Consider the following 20476-nt stretch of genomic DNA (forward strand, 5'->3'; position numbering starts at 1 on the left):
GGGTCGAACTTGATGATTTGCTTGTATGCTTGTACGATCTTGAGGATGTGACGGTAGTATTTGGTATGAAGTAGTGATAGAAGTAATGAAGTAGAATGTGATGATGGTTTGAGGAGGTTTGTAGACGGCAACGTTTCTGAAAAGAGAGGCGTTCTTTTATAACCTGCCTCGCTGAGGTCATCGACAGTCCTTCACGAGGTTGTTGCGGCTTGATGAGGTCGTTGCGGCTTGTCGGGGTCATGAGACATCGTGAAGTGGCATGCCCCTCGCGCAGGCCGCGGCTTGACTGGACTACCTGCAAAGAGACATGAGCTCAAGGAACTCGCCACTGAGTTCAAGACTCACTGAACAGCAGATCGTTTGTTGTTCACCAGGCTGGACAGTCAAAGAGGTGTTGCTGGCCTTGGGATGGAAATCATGCTATTTGCCTTGTCCCTTGACTGGTACTCTAATAATATCTCACACAATACTCAAAGACGCCAGTGTCTCTCAGTGCTTCTTCATCCATAACCCCTGCTGCTGTCTGTTGACGCCACCGGTCAACTGATGGCCACGTCCAATATCGCTGTGTCGATTTCTACTCTTCAACAGTTTCCTCAGCTTGCTCTTCCCCATCCTCTTCCTCTTCCTCTTGTTCCTCACCCTCATCCTCCTCGCCCTCTTCTTCCTCACCTTCCTCGCCTTCTTCTGCCTCCTCGCCTTCTTCTGCTTCTTCGCCATCTTCTTCTTCTTCTTCCTCTTCGCCTTCTTCGTCCTCTGCCTCTTCCTCATCCTCTCCCTCTTCCCCTTCATCCTCTTCTTCTTCCTCTTCCGTGGAATCGCCGCTAGCTTCCCTTGCTGTGTCCACACTCTTCCTCAGGTTGGGGAAAAGCATCGATGGCGGAGGCTCCTCGTCCCAGTCATCAGGAACATCGCTAAGTTCACTTTCGTCATCGGCTGAGTCGTGGATACTACCCCGAGGGCTGGATGCTGCCGTGGCTTGTGCAGGTGCCTCTTCTTCACCGTCTTCGGCTTCTTCGCCCTCTTCGCCTTCATCCATTTCTTCGCCCTCTTCGGCTTCAACCGCCGTGTCGTCCTTCATCTCCACGTCTTCGCCATCCTCGCGGCCCTCTGCACCCTCGACATGCTCTTCGGCGTCGCTGCCCTCGTCGACGTCTCCCGTAGGTGTATGCCCCATCCTACCGCTCGAGACCGAACCAACACGGGACTTGGACGGCGCGACAGCAGCCTTGGGGGTCTCACCGAACCGGGCAAAAGCCTGCTCGGCCTTGCGAATTATGTCAGGCCTTCGCACACCAACACGGCGTCTCGGGGCTGCTTCAGGGGCAGCGGCAGTCTTATCGCCGGATTCTTCCATTGCGACTGAGTCTTGGGAGCCCTGAGGGTTCAAGAGGTTTCCGAGCGAGTTTTGTGGCTTCAGCTCACCGCCGCCGTCGGCCTCCTCCCGAGCGCGGGCTCTTGCGCGCGCTTCGAGAACTTCGTGAGGCTCGGGGCCTGGCAGGGTAGGGCCAATCTCTTGGTAAATGATTGCGTAGCAGTCGTTGATAAGGTCGTCCAGCGCGCCCGCCTTCATAAGTCCACCATTGAGCTTTTTCAACTCTATTGTCTCCTTCAGACAGTTGAAAGCGGGGATGTCGGTTGCCGGACCTCCTGCCCATTCGGTGATGCGATCTGCCATGATTTCTAGCTCCTCCATCGACGTTGACTTAAACGAGTCCTCCAGAGTTTGAGAAATCTGGAAGCCTTGCCGCAATAGCCTGACATAGGCCATGCAACAGTGTTGCCACAAATCGCTGAAATGGTAAAAGTCGGCGCCTTTCTTTCGTAGGCGTCTCAGAACCATCTCTAAGTTGACTCTGTCGTTCATAATCACCAAAAGTCTGACCATGAATCGAATGTACTGAGTAGTGTAAACGTGATGTCGCCCGGGACGTTCGGCATCGCACTTCCAGACATTCATGACCATCGTCTTCGTGAACATGGATTCTCTCAACACGTTGAATGCCGCCTTGGCTTGGACAAGCTCAGGAGACTCGCCATCTTCGTCAAACAGGAGACGTGCGTGGCGCATGATAATGCGATGCTGCCAGTTTGACTTGTCTTTGTCTCGGAGGTGGTGCAGATTCCTGATGACGTATTCCTCCCAATCTTCGACATCATTCATTGTAATATCGTCGCCAAGCTCCATACCGAATGGCTGTCGTGACAAAATATCAGCACCCTCCTGCCACGTGAGATCATTTCGGATGACGAGTTTGTGCACGATGGACACAATCTTGTAGTGAGGCTCCAAGATGGGGTCGCTATGCCTTGATTTGGGCACAGCGGCAACCACCTCGACAGCATGCTCTAGAGCTGAGATCAAGTAGTCAACTGATGGACGAGTCTGGCGATTCTTCTCCGACAACTGATCAACAGGCTTCTGGTACATCTTCCAAAGACACTTCGTAAGCATGAATGGGTTCCTATTAGATATTAGTATCAGACTGGTGCGTTGCTCGACACGAGACTCACCTCCAGTCCTGAGGCTTGCGTCGCATAGCCCGTTTGAACAAGCCCGCGGCGTATTTCCACACTTTGTAGTCCTGCATTTCTTCGTGAACGGCCCTCTTGAATGTCCCATTACCCATATTCTCAATGAAAAACCGTTCATGGTCTGCATGTTGGAAGGGCTCCATTGCAAGGGGCTCACGGCTGGATGCGTACAACCGCATGGCGAAGTTGTGATAGAGTTCGTGCAAGGGGTCCTCGTCTTCGTCGTCGATGTCAATCTCCCAGGAGTTGGAGAGCGCGAGCGTATAGCAGTGGATTGAGTTGCGCTGGAACTTGAGCAGTTCACCGCGCTCCTTGTTCATCTTGTCAGCCGACCACAAAACGGCTTCGTCAAGCTCGTAGTCAAAGCATTCAGCAAGACGGAACCATGCATCCCACTTATCCGGAGTGAATTGGAGTTGGAGTCGCAAAAAGGTCGCAGCAAGTCGCAAGTCGTCAGTAGCGCCGGGTGTCTGTCTCTTGCTCAAATCGACTTGCTTGAACCTGGTGAGCGCAATCATGCCTAGCAGGAAGAACCAGCCGTGTTTGGCGAGGGCGCTCTCCGGCGTATTGACGGCAACAACGTCGAGCTGGACGCCGCCAGTCAAGGCTTGATACAACCGCAAAGGATGAATAGGTCGCTTCAAATATTCAGTGAAATTCCTGAGGTTGTGAATCATCTGAGGAGTAGACTTGGTCTGGCCAATTGCTCCCTGCATGTGCTCGATCGTTGTTTTGAGGTCCGACTTGAGCAGGTCCTTCCTGGGCATCCTTCTTGCCAAAACCGTGATTTTGTCGACAAGTTGCATCGCGTTGCGCTTCTCGAGCTTCTCTGGCGGGCATCCATGGTCTTGGACCTCCCCAACCCCCACGCCGAGCTTCAATCCGTGAAGGTCGTACAGGACTTGACCTAGGTAGTCCTCCCAGTTTTCGATATTCTTGAACTTGAGGAGCTCAACGCGCATCATCTTGAGGAAAATCTTGTTGGATGCCTTGCAACACTTTCTCAAACCCAAAACTTGATGTATAGCTGACAGGTAGTCTGCGAGCTCCATCTCAGGCTGAGGAAACATTGTCCGGTTCTGGTTGACACCGACCTTGATGACCGTGTACTGGAGGCACCACACGCGCACTTGAATCTCACGCAATTTGTTGAGGAATGCCTGGAACGAGGGGCTGTTTGGTGGTATGCGCGTCATGCCGATGCGAATTTCATCCTCGTGCATCGCCGAAGCATGAAGCATGGAGCTCAGCTTTGCCAGAGCTGCAGATGTCGTCCGCAAGTGCTCTTCGTCAACAATGTCATAGGCAGAAGTGTCGTTCAGCGCTAGCGAAAGAGCCGTGATCAAGAGGTCATCGAGAGATTTGAGCATCTTAAGCAAAAGCGGCGGCCTGGTTTCCGGTGCATTCTTCAGGTAGCTGTCGCTCTCAAGATCCGCTGTGAGCATCTCGATTGCCTTTAGTTGGCATGAGAATTGCTTCGTGGAATACTTGATCGTGCCGTATGCATCACTGAGACGTGACCAAAGGAACAATCGTAGCTCTGTGCTGGTGCCTAGAAGGAACCTCCATAGGTCTTGCAAGCTCTGCGTCGCGTATTCCTTGATGGGAACCTTCTTAGGTTTGGAGCGGCCAGATCTCTCGCCGATCTTTGCGGATTCCTCGGGTGGAATAGACACGTAGACGGAGCTGGGGTTGAGAACAGGCTCAAGGTTCTCGATAACAGCGACAGGATCACTGACGTTATCCTGGAAGAGGCCGAGGAAGAAGTCCATGGTTGTCAACTTTGAGATCTCCCTGTCGGCCGCAGCCTCGGAAATCTCCGGGATGACCGGGTTGTTGGGGAGATAGAGCTGGTCAACCTGGCCATCTGCGAGAAAATCCCGTAAACTTGTCCAGCACTGCAGGATGTATTCTCTGGAAGCATTCTCCGTCAGAGTCGTGGAAAAGATCGCAGCCCAAAGGAACCGGGCTGTCAGCTTCTCGTTGCCCTCCTGAGGACTTCCTCGAAGCAAACCCGAGGCAATATCCAGCCAACGACCCAAGCGACCTTTGGCCTCGACACGAATACTGTAGTCCACGACACTGTTAGGGTTCGTAATCCTCTCGTATACGTCGAGATGGATCTCGAACAACATCTCAACAATATCCTTGATGAAGGCATAGGCGTCTTCGCTGCCCACTGAGCGATGCGCGCATTCCAGGTCATAGTTGATAGCCTGAAGAATGTCTTGGTCAAATCGGCTAATAACCTGAACAACGGCTGTCTTCATTGCATCTGACCATTTCGTTTGCAGATAGCTAGGGCAGATTGTCTTAATCCATTCATAGGCGACCTCTTGAGCGGTCATCCAGGATGCATTGACTCGCTTGGCGAAGGCGGCAATGCCTTGGGTCTCTTTGAACGGAGGGATGACGGACGTCTTCTGAGAACCACCTTTAGCGTGCTCCAGGAACGACGACAGACTCAGAGATGCTGGGGCCTGCTTGTTGAGTAGAATCTTCGCGTTTTCCTCGCTGAAGGAAACGATCGCATTTCGAAGATCCATGGTAGCTTGGTTCTTGATGGATGCTGCGCGATCCTCGGATGCTAATGAATCCAATACTTCGCTGATCCGATCCAAAACGGCCTGGTTCGTGACACCGATATTTTCCAGCAGATTCTTGGTGGCCTGGAATAGGTTCTGGTCGGCTGCTTGGTAGGGTGCCAGCTGAGTTGCAAGCACAGCGCTAGGGTCTATGACCTCCTCCGCTTGTGCTGTTTCCCTCCGTCGGATGCGCTTACTCCTCTTCTCAACAAGACTTTCGTCGTCTTGGTTCTCCGGGAGCCCAGCGGCTGACTGCGACCGCTTTCTATTCGGCTGAGAGGCGCTTCTTCCCTTACGCGTTTCGCGGGTGGTCTCGGGGATCTTCGGAGCCTCCTCAGGGGTGGCCTCCTTTTCATCTCCAGTCTTGTCATTTTCGACGGATCTCTTCTCTCCATTGGCTTCTGGCTTCTTCTCGTTGTCGACAGATCCCTCCTTGGCCTCGGAACCGTTTACTTGACTTTCCTGCTCTGGCTGACTCTCCATGACTACATCCTCGTCAACTTCCATCTCGGGGAGTTCAATTACTACCGCTCGGCTCGTCTGTCCTCGCTCCAGGACGAAGTGGATGAGCGCCATTCCGAGGTCGACCCATGATGCATTCGGGAGGGTAATTGTCAAACGGGTTTTGCCGGTTTCCTCGATTGTCGTGCGCGCAGACTCGAGGTCCTTGATTGGATTCGGCAGAAAGGGGATCGGATCGAGATGACGTTTGATGAAATCGGGCATCTCTCTTTTCACCCAAGGACCCATGATCGGATGAGACAAGGCAATTTCGTCGCCCAGGACTTGCAGCTGGTCTTTCAACTGCTGTCCTGCAAAACCTTCGGCAAGGGATGGCGGCTCGACCTCCAAAACGGCCGGATCATCGTCGAGTTCGATGGCAGCTTCCAGGCAGTACCTGCTTATTCTTGAACTCTTGAGAGATGCGGCGACACGGGCAGTGCGTCTCCAAAGCTCGGCGTCAGAGGGATCGCGATCAAGTGCGGCATTGAAATCGGCCAGGGCGCTGCGCATGTTCTGGAGGGCCTCATCCTTCTCGAAACAGGTGGCGCCGTCGACGCGGGCTGCATGGCGGGTCTTGTCGAGAAGAAACTGGCCGCGGTTCTTGTGTGCGAGGAAAAATGCCTGGGGTAGACTGCTAGTGGCTGTATCGACATCGGCAACCTGTAGTTCCAAGTTGCCAGCAAGGGCGGCATCGGTAATGAGCTGGTCAGGGTGTCGCTCTGCTCTGTCGTATTCGGTGGCAGCCTCGGGGTACTTGAATATTTCGGATTTGAACAGGTCATCGTAGGCATCGGCGGCTTCGTCAAAGAATCGGGGGCCTTGGGCATGGAGCTTGAGAGCTGTTTGGAAGCGCTTCAAAGCTTCATCGACCTGCATCCCAGTCAGAAAGGCACAAGTGGCTCTGTAGAACATCCATCACGTACATGAAGCTCGCGGGTAGTGTCGATTTCATCGTCAATGTTCTCCTCGGGCTCGACGTTGATTGCCTGAAAAGCCGGCTGCATGTTGGTTAGCTTTAGCTGGTCGCGATCGGTCGCATAGCCTATGGACGAACCATTTTGACGATTTGCTCCAGGGAGCAGCTGGATTACCGAAGCTGATATTCTTCTTCCCTTTCGGTATCAGGACTGGCGACTGCCATTCAGGGGTATCTCGGCGGGAAACAATGCTGATGATGGAAGTGTGCCGCGGTGCATGTCGCTGGTGGAATCCCTACCAGCGCGTGGCTGCTTGACGCGACCTGACTTTCGCAGATCGTTAAATTGGTGCTCCGTGCGCGGAGCTTGGAGATGTGGCGCAGCATTTGGCGGACATGATGTCAAGTGGCGCAAGTACCGACTGCGCCACATTTGACGAGAAACTCTCGCATGAAGCTATTATGGGTGTCGAAAAGGCGCTCTCTCATACATAAAGTATAGTCGGGGTAGCATCATTTTGGGGCTTCGAATACAAACATTGTGTGAGATGGGAACGAATTCCGAGATGCGTCTTGAAACCCCATGCAGCAGCTTGGCTTTTGCGGCTTAGGGCAATGAGCGACGGCATTCATCGTCAACCTCCATAAGTCGGTATGAACTTTTCCCAGAAAGGGGTGCCTAAACTAAACATGAAAATCAAGCTTGAAACTCTCGCAATATTTTAGTCTTAATGGACATCGCCTGTCTTAAGGGCTGTTCCTAAAAGCTTTTGCTTTCGCTTTTGCTTTTTATTTGTCAGTGTCAACAGCACTTTAGCTGACCAAAAAGAAAAAGGAAACAGGTTAAGCCGTAGCGATGTTGGGAATCGAACGATGGTGTTCATATACTAAGCCCCGGGCAATATCAACTGAATTCCTTGTTTCTCGCACTCAACAACTGAACTACCTGGCCGTGTTCGCTAGTAGTAATACTCCCAGGTAAGTTTGTTTATGAGGCAACCTGCCGTTCATTGCCAGAACATCCCAGAATTCTGAGATCGCGTTTTGCAAACCTCACTATGTACTTCATGTAGTGTCCTTTCTTTGGACTTCAAGGATGTGCTTAATAAGTCTTGCTGATTAAATATCAATTAGGTAAATTCCTCATTTATTTCATCTAAAGCTCTGAGCTAGATTAATCAGGTCGTATGAGGAGTAATTCGTGAAACGGAAGTAATTAAGTTGTAATGTAAGTGACCCAGCATGATTTTGGCCTTGACCACAAATTTGTGGTCATTCCGTCCTCTAATTGCTATGAACAATTTAAATTTCAGCGGCTGGTCTCTTGAGAAAGTCCATGCCGGCCGCCGAACAATACCGAGACACGAAAGATATGTGAGAAATTGTTTATGGATTAAATTTGGTTACTTGTGCTTGTGCTATGGCATTGGGCAGTCTGGCCACGAACGTTCCACTAGGCAGTTACACATGCTGCTCGTTATTGTTTTAAACCTTTCGCCAAAAGAGATGCGGGAAACTTGTGAACGCAATGACGGATTGTGAAAATAGAATCTGAATGATAGCATGAGAGCAACGTGTGTTTATGGTTGGTTCGATCTCGTGCGGCCAGAGATATCCTTTCGCAAGACATCACGAACACACCGCGGGTGGTGTACAGTCGTGAACAGCATTATGACCTGCGCTGGGTCGAGATAGAAGCCGCGCTATCATCTTACGAACCGCGTAGGGGATCTGTTCGACTTCGCAATCTACAGACTGTTCGGAGTAGAGTTCCGCTCGAGAATCAAATGTGCAGTGGTCAAGACAAAACTCAGTTGTTGGCCAGCTGCAACCAAGCACTTTGCGGCTCTAAAGCTTAGCCAGGGGAAAATAGGCGCCAAGGCGGGAAGCCAATGATACAACCTCGAATAGGGCTTAGACATTTCTTGTGTTTTTCTTATGGATGCAACTTCTTCCCCAAACGTGAGGAGGCGGTCCTTGACGATCGAGCCAAGTGATCAAGCCAAGTCTTGTCAGATGGACCTTCCCCCAAATCATACCCCGCGCTTCTCCAACATCACGACCACAGGTATGGAGTTGAAACACACCCCTCAGTAGCCGTCAACCTATGGATAAGACCGCAGATCGCCGTGGTTCATGCATAGATGGCAACGTCGTATATCCCACGGTTGGGTTTCTTCCCCACGGGACAGGATGGGACGGACGCTGTGGAGGGTCCATCTCTCCCCGCAAAACCATCGTGGGGTGTGTGGAACCAGGCATACCTTATCCAGACTCCATCGAATGTGCTGAATCATCGTCCAGGGGCCATGGTCAAGTTTTCTATTCAAAAAGACCATGGGAAGCGAGCCTGATGTTTCTCCAAGGCAGTCTACCCGCTCATCCGAAAGTTTGGGTCATATTCTGGACGAACATCTGTCTGCGTGGCCGGATAGTTCTGACGAGATTCCGCCAAGGGCTTGGTCTGGAGCCATCCGAAGGATTTGGGTCTTGTGGGGTAGCAACATGACACGAACTGGATTCAGTTAGCCTACTGACTGTGATTGGGGTAAAAATGGATAAGATGTAAGTGTGATTGGCTGTACCCCGCATAAGGGTGTGGTGACCCCTTCTGGGGATGGGTTGCTGGGGGTCATTTCACCTTACTCTGCAGTATTTCCCCCCCAACCTGCGAAGTTCCAACAGGAAATACGCCCGGTCAACTAATTGCGCCAAGACAGCTTTCCGGAATAATCCTCGTCGTCGGCACACCACTTCCCCGAACAGCGGCAGAGAACTCGACCGCCAAGGTGTTAGGCGTGTCTTGGTGTTATCTCGAGGCCTGCAAAGAGCGAAGGCTTGGTCCCCAAAACAGCAGAACAACCGATGTCGCATTGCATTACACCGATGCTTGTTTGGCGCCACACCCGTGGTGAATCAATTCGCGGCCGAATCGACGACGAGTGATGGGAGAGACGGCACCATCTTTGCCTCAGGCCTGCTGTAGGAAAGACGATTCTCAGCCCATCTTGAACCTGCTTCGGGGTGTTTTGGGCCGACAATGTACGGAGTTGGTAACGGCCATCTCCACACCGCCAACGTTGCATCCAACATGACCGCGGGGTGAGAAAACTCTGGGGCCACACGGGGTAATCTGGAGTCTGGAGAAGGCCGACATCCACGCGGAGAGGAGAACCCTTTAAAGATGGTCGTCGCGCCTGTTCCGCCTGTCCCTCGATGTGACTCTTTCTTGACTCCCTCCCTCCGTCCCTCACCTCGACAAGTCACTCTCTTTCTTCGCGAGACCTTTGGACGCTTCGCAAAGATGGGTAGAGCCAGCCAGGAGGCCGTTCAGCCTTCCTCCCCTGAGATCATTCGCCAGTCTGAAGAGAAGGGTCAAGATGCCACCCAGGTCGAGCGCACCTTGTCTGGTGCTGACGCCAAAGGCGACCACGTCAACTACGACCGTATCGACAACGAAATCGCCGAGTATGCCGATGCCACCGGCGCTATTGTCATTACAGAGGAAGAGAACAAGCGCCTGAAGAGGCTTATCGACAGACGCGTCCTGCCCATCATGGTGGTGACCTACTTCCTCCAGGCGCTGGACAAGGGAACCATGTCCTTCAGCTCCATCATGGGTATCCGTGATGACATCCCAATCCTCAAGCAAAACTACTACGTGAGTATCAGGTCCTAGATATGTCCGATGTGTGCCAGTTACTGACGAATTCATTCACAGTGGGGATGGCTGACCACCTGTATTTACGTGAGTAGCCTTTTCTTGAGACACGTCGAGCCGGCCAGTTACTGACGAATCCACGCAAAGATTGCCGTTCTGATTGTTGAATACCCGACCAACTGGTTGATCCAACGTGTGCCTGTCGCCAAATACCTCAGCTTCAACATTCTGGCATGGAGTGTTGTGCTTTGCTGCCACGCCGCATGCTTCAGCTATCCGGCTCTGATCACCTGCCGAACTCTGCTTGGAATTTTCGAGGCTGTTTGCCAGCCCGCCTTCCTGATCATGAGTTCGATCTGGTACAAGCGCTCGGAGCAGGCCCAGGTTGTCACCTACTGGTACATGATGAACGGCATGCAGCAGATCTGCGGTGGTCTGTTGGCCTACGCCTTCTCCCACATTAGGCATCCCAGCTTCCAGGACGGTAACCCGCCGGGCAACGCCGCCATTCGCTCGTGGCAAGCAATCTTCATCACCTATGGCAGCGCGTCTTTCCTCTGGGGCCTGTACGTCCTTTGGACTCTGCCCGACAGCCCCATGCGTGCCAAGTGCTTCTCGGAAGAGGACAAGAAGCTCATGGTTGAGCGTGTTCGTTCCAACCAGACGGGTCTGCAGAACAAGACGTTCCGTGCCTACCAGGTCAAGGAGGCTTTCACCGACCCTCAGACGTACTGCTACATGCTCATCCAGATCTGCACGACTCTCCCCACATCTGGACTCGGCGCCTTCTACAACATTATCCTCAAGGGCTTGAACTTCTCGCTTCTCCAGACCCAGCTTCTGGCCATGGTTCTGGGTGCTATCATCATCTTCACATTGATGACCTCGGCTTGGGCAACCAAGAAATGGAACCAGAATCTGATCACCATGGCCGTCTTCCTAATCCCGTGAGTTGCGCACCTTTCCACGGCAGAGAAACTCAGCTGACTCTTTCTACCTAGATCGTTCATTGGTACGATTGTTATCATGACTGTGCCGAACAAGAACGAGTCTACCAAGGCTGGTCTCCTGATCAGCTACTGGATCGTCTTCACTTTCTGGGCTGCGCAGGGTCTCGGCATGTCCATGCTGACGCGAAACGTCGGAGGGCAGACCAAGAAGTCTGTCTGCATTACGCTGAACTTCTTGGCTTGGTGCGCGGGTAACGCTGCGGGCCCGCAGGTCTTCTTCGACGGTGACGCGCCCCGCTACATCAAGGCGCTGACGATTCACCTCGTCTGCTACTCCGTCCTGGTTGGCGTCATTGTGTTCCTTCGCTGGAACCTGGTCTGGCGCAACAAGAAGAAGGACAGGAAGTACGGTGCTGAGATTGACACCACCCACGGCTTCGATGATTTGACGGACCAGGAGAACAAGAACTTCCGCTACATCTACTAAGGGTAGGTAGGAAGCTGGCTGTATTGTAATGTGTGAGGCCTCCCTTGCGCAAGTATCAAGACCATTACTTGCTGTGTTCACAGCAGCATGGAGTCAGTCCATGACTGCGCAAATATACCCAATAATGAGATGTAAAAGTGGGCATTGACGATCGGCGTGAATTCGGTGATGATGGCGTCCCACACACTGGACGGATCACACACCACAGCCACATGAATCTGGTGCGCCACAGACGCAAAGTGAGGCTCAGGCGGTGATGTGTCCCGTTCATGTCACTCACTGACTGCGTGGACGCGTGGTCTGTGCTCCACCTCCTGTGGCTGACATAATGAAGTGGACAAGCTGGCAGCTGGCAATCCAGGAACATGGCAAACCAGGTTTCACGAGGCCCAGCTGCGGCAGCTCCACGTCCAGCCCACCCAGCTCCCCCTTCAGCAACGCCTTTCAATCCAATGGCGGCCCTTGCTATTGTTCCCTGCTATCCGCTGCGAATCCAGTAATATTGTTCCAGCCCATCAGCACAGCAAATCACCCACAGGCGACAGCACCAGAAACGCCAGGCCAGGGGGTAGCCAGTAGCAGCAGCAGCAGCAGGTTTCCCGCCCGTCACAAGAGAGTCCAAGCTCACCACCTGCCCCAAAGGTGGTGCTTTGCTTGTACCTTGCCTTTACGCAGTCACGCAGTACAGAGTATCCGTACCTACCTCAGGTACCTTACCCAGCCAGGCACCTCAATCAATTGACGCCGCACTCCCTCGTTCGCCATCCCGCCTCTGCCACGCTCCCGTCCCACGCCAAAACCAGGCCAGGACAGGCCAGGCAAGCATCTATCTATCCCTCGCCAATCTCACCGACCACACTTCGGTTTGCGACTGCGAGCCCCTCGCGGCCATCCCTCTACTCCCAGCCATCTGCTCCAACCCGCGATTCCCACAGGAAGCTGCATTTCTACCGCGACCGCATGCTTCATTCAAGTCGAACCTCGGAGCTCCTAACACCGTATCCCGTCGACGACAGCCTCGAGCCCATCTGCTACCGCTGAAGCTTGACACCCAGCAACACCGCCGCAATGGTTGCGCCGGCCGTGCCAGAGTCCGTCAACTGCTCTTTGCGACTTCCATCCTCGTCTCCCATGCTGATGCTGTCACTAGGCTCACGGAAGAGATTCTGTCTGAATCAATTGATGCCCGCACCGAGTCCCTCATCTCCCTTCGCGAGCTTGGCCCCCCTGATCTCGTCCATCTGTTGAAGCAGGCCACAAGAAACCCTGGCAAACAGGTATGCGATCTCGATACCCCCTCAAGCTCCCGTCCATTGCTGACCGCTTCTCTTCCAGCTCGGAGTCTACCATCATGTCACCGGTGTCGATGCCTCCTCATCCGCCAGTCTTGCCGCCTACATCAACACCCTGACCTACCGCGAGCATGGCCAGGCCGCCCAGACAAAGATCTCTGAAGGTCTCTACTGGTACGACAAATTTATGCGCCGTCCCAGAATCCCTTGACGCTGATCTGTTTGCTAGCTGCTACAATGCCTTCTCACGACTGGACATGCGCGTCCACGTCACGATACCCGGTACTGTCGAGAGCTACTGCGTGGACGAGCGGGGCGAGAAGCGCAAGGCGACGGACGACCTGTGGCTAGAGACATATCTCTGCAGTGTTCTCCGAGCTTACTCCTACGCCGACGATGGAAGCGGAGAAACCATTCGAAAGATTATGGGTGTACGCAGGTTCAACCCCGTCACCAATACCGAAACCGAACACCGTTTCCTCAATGCCGCCGAGCAGCTTTTCTTCCGAGGTATGAAAGGTCTTGTCTCTTGAATAGCTCCGATACTGATTCTACTCCAGGTTGGCAGCTGGGTTCCGACTCTGTTGTTCAAGTGCCGAACAATGTTTCCAACCATCTGACCGCTGGCCTTCTCAAGTACTTCCAGACCACCGGCCGGTATGCCTCGGGCATCAATCTCTTCGAGAAGCTGAGAGACCAGAACATCGAGGTTTCCTCTCTGTTGTCCAAGGTTTTGTTCATGGGCAATGAGGAGGTTGAGGGCGTTCGCGTACTCCACCAGGCTCTCAAGGAATCTCCGATGGACTATGTGATGCTCGACACCCAAGCCGAATTCCTGCTCAAGAAGGCGCAGACTGCCGCATCCCCTGAGCAAAAGGAGGAAAGACTTCGTTTGGCTCTTGGGTGTGCTGATCGCAGCACCATTGCCGCACCTAGCGAGTTTGGCACTTGGGCAAGATTGGCACAGGTTTATGTTGCCATGGAGGACTGGGAGAATGCCCTGACGATTCTCAACTCCTGTCCCATGTTCACGTACCAGGACAAGGATGCGCCACAGATGCCTGAGCCTAAGGACGTTCATTTGCCGACTCTGCCGGAAACTCGTCTTGATGAGATCGATAGCGAACCCGAATCCAGGTACTCAGAGCAGGTTGATGCTAGCCTACTGAACCTGCGCGCTGCTGTGTACAAGGGTACCTTCAAGCAGGCCTACAGCATTTTGACGGAGATGACGGCGAAGATTGGATGGGATCAACTACTGAAGATTCGGAGCACTGTCTTCGTTATGGAGGATGAGTACCGCTCAGAGAAGCACGAGCCGCAGCCACCTCGCAACCCGAGTACCGATGGGCTTCGGGGTACCCCAGACCCGACAACGAACGGCGATCAGTCCGAATCGGACTCGGACGAGGATGACGAGAAGGAGGAAAAGGAAGAGAAAGATGAGGCGAAGCCGGCAGACACCGAGTCGACTGCTGAGACTTTGGCGACGAATGGACAGTCGGAGGGTGAGGCGGTTGAGAAGCCCAGCCATGCGATAGATCCTGGCGAGTTGAAGGGCGACGCCGAAAACGTAAGTGCTAGAACCAAACTTTCAATAGGCATTGCTAACAGAATCACAGGGCGCTCAAAGTGATGACCACCTGTCCAAGCTGAACAACAAGCGGTTGTGCGAGCGTTGGCTAGACAGCCTCTTCATGGTGTTGTATGAGGACCTGCGCGTCTACACTATTTGGCGCACGCAGATGGCTCAGTACCGCGCCCAGTCCATGCAATACAAGAAGTCGGCCGAGGAATGGGAGATTCTCGGTTCTCTTGCCGAGAGACTTCAACACACGGATGAGGCCGTGGAGGCGTACAGAGCTTGTCTCGCATCCAGGTTCAGCCCCAAGGCCTTGACCGGCATCCTACGGGTCTTTGAGCAGAACAAGAACACTCGCGAGACCGTAGCGTCTGTGATTCGTCTCGTGACCTGGCAATACAGGTGGTACTCGGAATTTTCTCCCGAGCTTCTCCATACTATCCGGACACTCATCGAGGACGAGGGTGCCGTCAAGGTCAGGAGCATCATCCAGGCTACCAGTCTGCCACAGAACGTCCTCGATCTCACGCATCACTACGCTGCTCTTTGCGCTACTTTCCGCAGCAGCGGCACCGACGGCTAAGCGCAGCACTTCTATCAAATAACCAGAGAGACCGGCAGCTATTAGGAGCAAACTGTCGATGATGAAATGGAGGGGTTTTGTGCTTCAGTATCTTCATGCCCGAGACGAGACTTGCAGGATTACGACTTGGTTGCTCATGTTTTTTTTCTACCACAACAGCGTGCATCTTCACAATTATATCGGTGCGCTGTGTCGGGATATTTCAAAAGCATGAGCTGCGGCTGTTTGGGCCTCAGGACTGTAATGCAGAGTCAAATGATACCTTGTTCCGTCAACACTACTACCTGAGATTCATTACTACCGAATATTAAAGATGACTGTGCCGGTCGCGTGCGCATCCAAGATGCGGCGACGTTCCAGACCGCTGACCCGCTGAACAAGTTGCTAGCGACCGGGCGATTGACCGAACACACGGAGCACTCACGGCCCCGGCCGCTCACCGAGCCTAGCCGCCCGATGAAAACCAGCCAGGCCGATCGGGTGCCATTCTCTCAGGGACAACTGATATCACTCCTACGTCAAAAGTATGTTTTATCATGGCCGCTCGGAGGGTTTTGGGGGTCCTGTGGCGGCCAAGCGGCGTCGGGCCCGTTCGATCAGTGTCGATGAGATAAGTCCTCCCCACCTCAGGGCCACAAAATGGCGGGTAGTGATATCACCAGCGACAATCATCGAGATGACGTCGACTAGCAGAGTTCAGATGGCGAGCCTCATCAACAACTACATAAGTTGAACCTTCCAAGCAGAAAGAAACTGTTTCTGCCTCTCATCATTAAATTAACCATTTCATCAACCTTCTCAAACAATATTGCAGGATATCCCTATTCGTCCACCCGAACCACTTATACCACCTTTACATCGTTTACACCATTTCATACACACCAACACACACAATGGCGCCCTCCAAGGACCAGCTTAACGAGATTGCCGCCCAGGCTCAGCTCGACCTCAACACCTACCAGTCCAAGACCGGAGCCGCCCGCCCCATGGGCAACGACGATGCCGGCGTTTCTTCCGTCGCAGAGCGCAAGTTCCCCGGCGCCTCCGTCAGCGTCCAGGGCGATCCTACCAACAATGTCTCCTACAAGCCTGAGCAGCCCGCAAAGGACCCAGCCGTGGACGACGACGACGTCGTACCGGCCAAGAAGATCTCCTCGCTTGGAACCCAGGACCAGAAGAACGACGTCCTTCTCCAAGGCGAGGGTGCCGTGAGAAACAACGTCGGCACTAAACCCCCTGGCGTCGGCGGCAACAAGTTCCCCGGCTCGGATTACTACACCCCCGAGTCTGTCCCAGACAGCATCTCTGCAGAGGGCAACATTGCTCCCGAGAGCGTAACGCAGGCCTCTGCTGAGGCTGAGAACCCCAGGTAAAATTGGAGGGAATTGGAATGGAAGAATAGCGAGTCGGGCATTGTATGATTATTATGATCTTGATGTACAACAATAATGAATTGTCATAAAGGCGTACTTCACTTTGGGATTGAGACAATTGCATTTCGTGAATCCTATCAACAATGCCAATCACCTAGCGCATTATCAGATGCACTTGTTTACTTGGTCAAGCAGCAGTATGTTGCGCGAACGGTTTTGAGTAAAAAAATAATTGTACGATGAACATATTGTTGCAACTTTTCTCCGGCCTAAGAAATGACAACAGAAATCCTCCAACTCCTCGCTTGGTCTATAAGGCCCCTAGGCCAAAGTCTATGATGCAAACAAAAGAAAGAGTAATGCCTCAAATAGCAGGCTGATAAACATCAGCAACGAACCGATCCCCCAGCGCCTCCCTAGCATCGCGCCCCAACACCTCGCTCAAGTTACCCAAGAAATCATCAACAGCTTTCGGTCGCGCGCACGCAAACACCAACGCCCCGTTCTCGACACTCTTCTTCAGTTGCTCCCGCACACCCGGCTCAAGCATCGCATCTTGAGCTCTCTTCTTTCCCTTGTTACTTCCAGTCAGTCTCAGTACGTCGAAAAGCCCCTCTTCATCGGCTTCTTGCACCGCCTCACGTACGAGAGTCTCATCGGAGGCTTTGAAGCCCGCGAAGAGACTGATGGTAGGGCTCTTCAGCGCGGGCGAGGATTGCAACCGCTGCAGACGGTTCTGTAGGAGGCCCCTCACTGGCGCCATCCCGGATCCGGTGGTGAAGATAATGGTTGGCACATCTTGGTTGCGCGCAATTTCTTCCAGGTGAGCTGAAGGGCGAATCTTGCAGGTCACGGCTCCGAAGGCCTCGAAGCAGTTGAGGTACCGGTCGGAGAATCTTCCGTTGGCATGGTGCTGCACGAGGAGATCAAGGGTGTTGCCCTCTGCACACTTGGTTCGCGATCCATCGGAGGCGATCGAGTACTCCCTCGGCTGGATTGTGGGCATTGCACTGCAAAGGGCGTCAAGAGTCACCGTCTGCCTCCAATATGAAGGAATAAGGTGAACAGCATCTTCGATCGGAAGCTTTGTCAAGCTCTCCAAGCCCGTGATGGAAAGACCTTCCGCCCACGCCGCGGACTTGAAAGGCTGTTCCAAGTCTGCGAAGCGCTGCAGGTAATCCCCGACCGTAGGCTCGCCGGGGAGAGTCAAGATTTCATCAGACCGAAGACCTAGGGCTTCGAGAACACGAGAGACTTTGGTCTTGGAGTTGGGAGGAAGGATCCAAAGACTACCCATGGTAGGGTATTCGCGATCGCCCAAGTCAAGGGTGACCCTCTTCATGCCATCCGCTGCAGCCCCCGTAACGGGTTGGCCCACGACCTTGGCTTGAAACCACGGCCTAGTGTCAAACGGCCGGGCAGGTCGGGTAACTCGCTGTAAAGAGCTTTCTTCCGGATCCTCCGGGCTAGCCTTCTGCAGCGCGGCAAGGCACTGATCGAAGAACTGCCCAAGAATCGACCAGGGCGGGTTCTCAGCCCCGGTGTCGGCCTCACGCATACCGATGAGCCGCTGAGCGTCGCCCTTGCTCAGCAACTCCTCAAGGTCCATGGCTGCCTGGTTGTACGTGTCCGGGTACTCCAGCGAGCCATTCGCAAAGATGGCATACCGACACGACAACCCCTTGTTCCTCGCGAGTGCATCTGCAAATGCCTTGCCATTCTGCGGAATCTCTCCTCGGCCAGTCGTGCTGGCGACGATGACCAATACGTCATCAGACTCGATCATAGAGATGGGCAGGGCGTTGAGTGTGCACGGTGGCACGACGGTGCCTAGCTTGGGGTTGACCTCGCACGCGTGCTGCAGCTGCGCGCACAGCCTCTTACACAGCTTGATCGCGACGTTGCCCGAGCTGCAGAATCCGATGTAGATCCTGCGCCCGGGCCCTCGAGGAGACAACGGTGTCAGGGGCGTTAGGGGTCTGACAGGAGGGGGCACGGGTAGGAACGCGGTGCCGAAGGGGGATACTGGCGTTACTGGTCGCGTGAGGGAAATCGACGGCACCGGGATTGAGATGTTGAGCTTCGTGTCCGAGGCGAGATGCGGCCGTGTGCGAGGGGCTTGTCGCTCCCGGCGCCAGGCCTTGATGGGATCCTGGGCGTGGCGGCAGATGAGCGGCTTTGGCTGGTAGTTTGGGGAACCGCCGCGGTGCCAGAGAGGAATGATGGAGCCTTGCGGAGGAGCGAGCCAGTACGGGTCTGAGGGGAGGCGGAAGCCGTTGTTCATGAGGTGCTCGTCGTCGAATTGGGTGAATTGCTCTGCTGCGCCGAGAGAATCTGACATCCTGACGCCTGCCTGAGCGAAGGACCAGTACGTGGCGTAGTTGAGCTCGAGCTGCGCGCGGGACTGCATGATATTGTAAGCATGGTTCCCGAGAGTTGCAGAAGAGAACTTACCAAGACAGCTAGACGTTCATAGTCTGGCAAGTCGTCAACATCCCCATCGACCAAGCCAATCGCCTTGGCGATCTGGGGAAGTGCGTTGTAGCGGAAGGAATCTGCGAGGTTACGAACGCCAATCTCGGCATCCATGAACCTGTAGGCTGGTTAGGCACGTCATTGAGGCGAAGCAAGGCCAACTCACCACCCGATGAAGGGCGCTGCGGTATACTGAACGCCGCCAATGCTGAAGCCAAGACGGCTCAGTGCTGGCGCGGGAACCCAACGCAGGCCAAGAGTCTCGAGCCCGGGATGCTTTGGATGGCGGATCTGCACCAGCGGGAAAGCGTCCTTGGGCAGCTCGGTGATGACGGGTTCTTGGCCTTCGGCCATGGTAACGAGAGGGAGGAGATCCCATTGTGAGCGGAATCGCGGCGGTGTCCAGCCCAATTCGATGATGGCGTTTGTCAACTCGATGTTGGCGGGGTCTCCAAGGATTTCACCATTGGATTGTTGATACTAAACGGTGTTAGTGGTGTAAGTGAGGGGTCAAGGTGAAAACAAGAACTCACTCCTGCAAATGACAGCAGTTGGGAATTCCAGATCATCGGACCACGGCTGTTAATATCCCTCGGAGGAAAGACGAAGACTAAATTGAGTCAGCCAAGTTGATTGACAGGGATAACAAACAAAATACCTGTAGGGTTGATTTCGCCAGAGTTGTAGGCAACTTTGAGATTCTCAATCAAAGTCTCGGCCATCTTCTTGCTCGTCCTGACATGCCTCAAGTCACACAGCCTTCAAAAGTCAGTAAGGAGCCCAGATAATTCAGATGGGATTACACGTACCTCAGGTTTCTGTATTCGGACCTCATGATGCACTTTCGTGCGTGCTTCCATGCCGTACGAAGACCAAACTCGAGCTCTTCGAATGTCTGCGTCCAAAGACCGCCAACAAGACCATCTGTCGTTGTGGGTGGTGCTTCTGGTCCGCAAGACGCGGATGTGAACCTGCCCTCCGTTGAGTTCTTCTGAATCTCCTGAAGAACTTCATGTGCGCGGTGGTGGAGTTGCTCCATCGTCAGGAGCCCATCCTTGTACATCTGCTGCAGGAAGTCGAGGGCATCTTCGCGGACTTGGGCATAAGACTGATTTCGGCCAACACGATCCTCGTCCATATGCGTCATGCGACCCGACTGGCAAAATTTTGGCGTGCATCCTGTCGAAGCCAATGAAGGGTATTGTTCGCGGATGTTGGCGAACTCTTGCTCGACCGAGATCGGCCGGGGCGGCACCGCGAGGGTGCTCTGCAGAAAAGGACATGCCATATCTGCCTTGTGTGATGTGATCGATCAGATGTGGGGGGCGGGACGAGACCGACAGGAACGTCGACTGCTTATTTTCCCCGGATTTTCAAGGGTAGATCGAGAATGCAACTCAATGCATAAGTGAGTGAGTACAAAGAGTTGTTTGATTGCTGGGGCTAGTCAGAGTGGATCTCTCGGTGAAAATTGGCGATGGCGACATCAAGCGAATGACTAAGTTGTGTGAATGCCGATGAAGCTCTCTTGAT

The 20476-nt window shown here is 53.7% G+C and overlaps 5 protein-coding genes across 5 annotated transcripts; 3 read left to right on the forward strand and 2 right to left on the reverse strand.

Annotated features, from left to right (window-relative positions):
* Positions 1 to 577: 577 nt before the first annotated feature.
* Positions 578 to 6681, reverse strand: CGGC5_v016559 (Histone transcription regulator 3-like protein; the record flags this gene model as incomplete). Its single annotated transcript, XM_032037131.2, has 4 exons — positions 578 to 2465; positions 2515 to 6494; positions 6548 to 6622; positions 6679 to 6681. 4 exons carry the CDS (start codon positions 6679 to 6681, stop codon positions 578 to 580), a joined length of 5946 nt encoding a protein of 1981 aa, XP_031883823.2.
* A 3163-nt stretch (positions 6682 to 9844) lies between these two features.
* Positions 9845 to 11638, forward strand: CGGC5_v016560 (putative transporter; the record flags this gene model as incomplete). The annotated part of the gene is made up of 4 exons (XM_032037132.1): positions 9845 to 10201; positions 10262 to 10288; positions 10349 to 11148; positions 11203 to 11638. The coding sequence occupies 4 exons, from the start codon at positions 9845 to 9847 to the stop codon at positions 11636 to 11638; spliced, it is 1620 nt and encodes a 539-aa protein (XP_031883822.1).
* A 1068-nt stretch (positions 11639 to 12706) lies between these two features.
* Positions 12707 to 15095, forward strand: CGGC5_v016561 (Uncharacterized protein; the record flags this gene model as incomplete). The annotated part of the gene is made up of 6 exons (XM_032037133.1): positions 12707 to 12729; positions 12789 to 12915; positions 12974 to 13104; positions 13160 to 13440; positions 13491 to 14503; positions 14553 to 15095. The coding sequence occupies 6 exons, from the start codon at positions 12707 to 12709 to the stop codon at positions 15093 to 15095; spliced, it is 2118 nt and encodes a 705-aa protein (XP_031883896.1).
* Positions 15096 to 15988: 893 nt separating this feature from the next.
* Positions 15989 to 16468, forward strand: CGGC5_v016562 (uncharacterized protein; the record flags this gene model as incomplete). Its single annotated transcript, XM_032037134.1, has 1 exon — positions 15989 to 16468. The coding sequence occupies one exon, from the start codon at positions 15989 to 15991 to the stop codon at positions 16466 to 16468; it is 480 nt and encodes a 159-aa protein (XP_031883796.1).
* Positions 16469 to 16832: 364 nt separating this feature from the next.
* NOS2 (Nitric oxide synthase, inducible) lies at positions 16833 to 20231 on the reverse strand (the record flags this gene model as incomplete). The annotated part of the gene is made up of 6 exons (XM_032037135.1): positions 16833 to 18872; positions 18923 to 19061; positions 19110 to 19423; positions 19477 to 19553; positions 19602 to 19702; positions 19753 to 20231. The coding sequence occupies 6 exons, from the start codon at positions 20229 to 20231 to the stop codon at positions 16833 to 16835; spliced, it is 3150 nt and encodes a 1049-aa protein (XP_031883824.1).
* Positions 20232 to 20476: the final 245 nt, after the last annotated feature.

This window comes from Colletotrichum fructicola (genome assembly GCF_000319635.2).
Source record: "Colletotrichum fructicola Nara gc5 chromosome Unknown KSG_Nara_v1_contig11, whole genome shotgun sequence".
NCBI classification, from domain to species: Eukaryota; Fungi; Ascomycota; class Sordariomycetes; order Glomerellales; family Glomerellaceae; genus Colletotrichum; species Colletotrichum fructicola.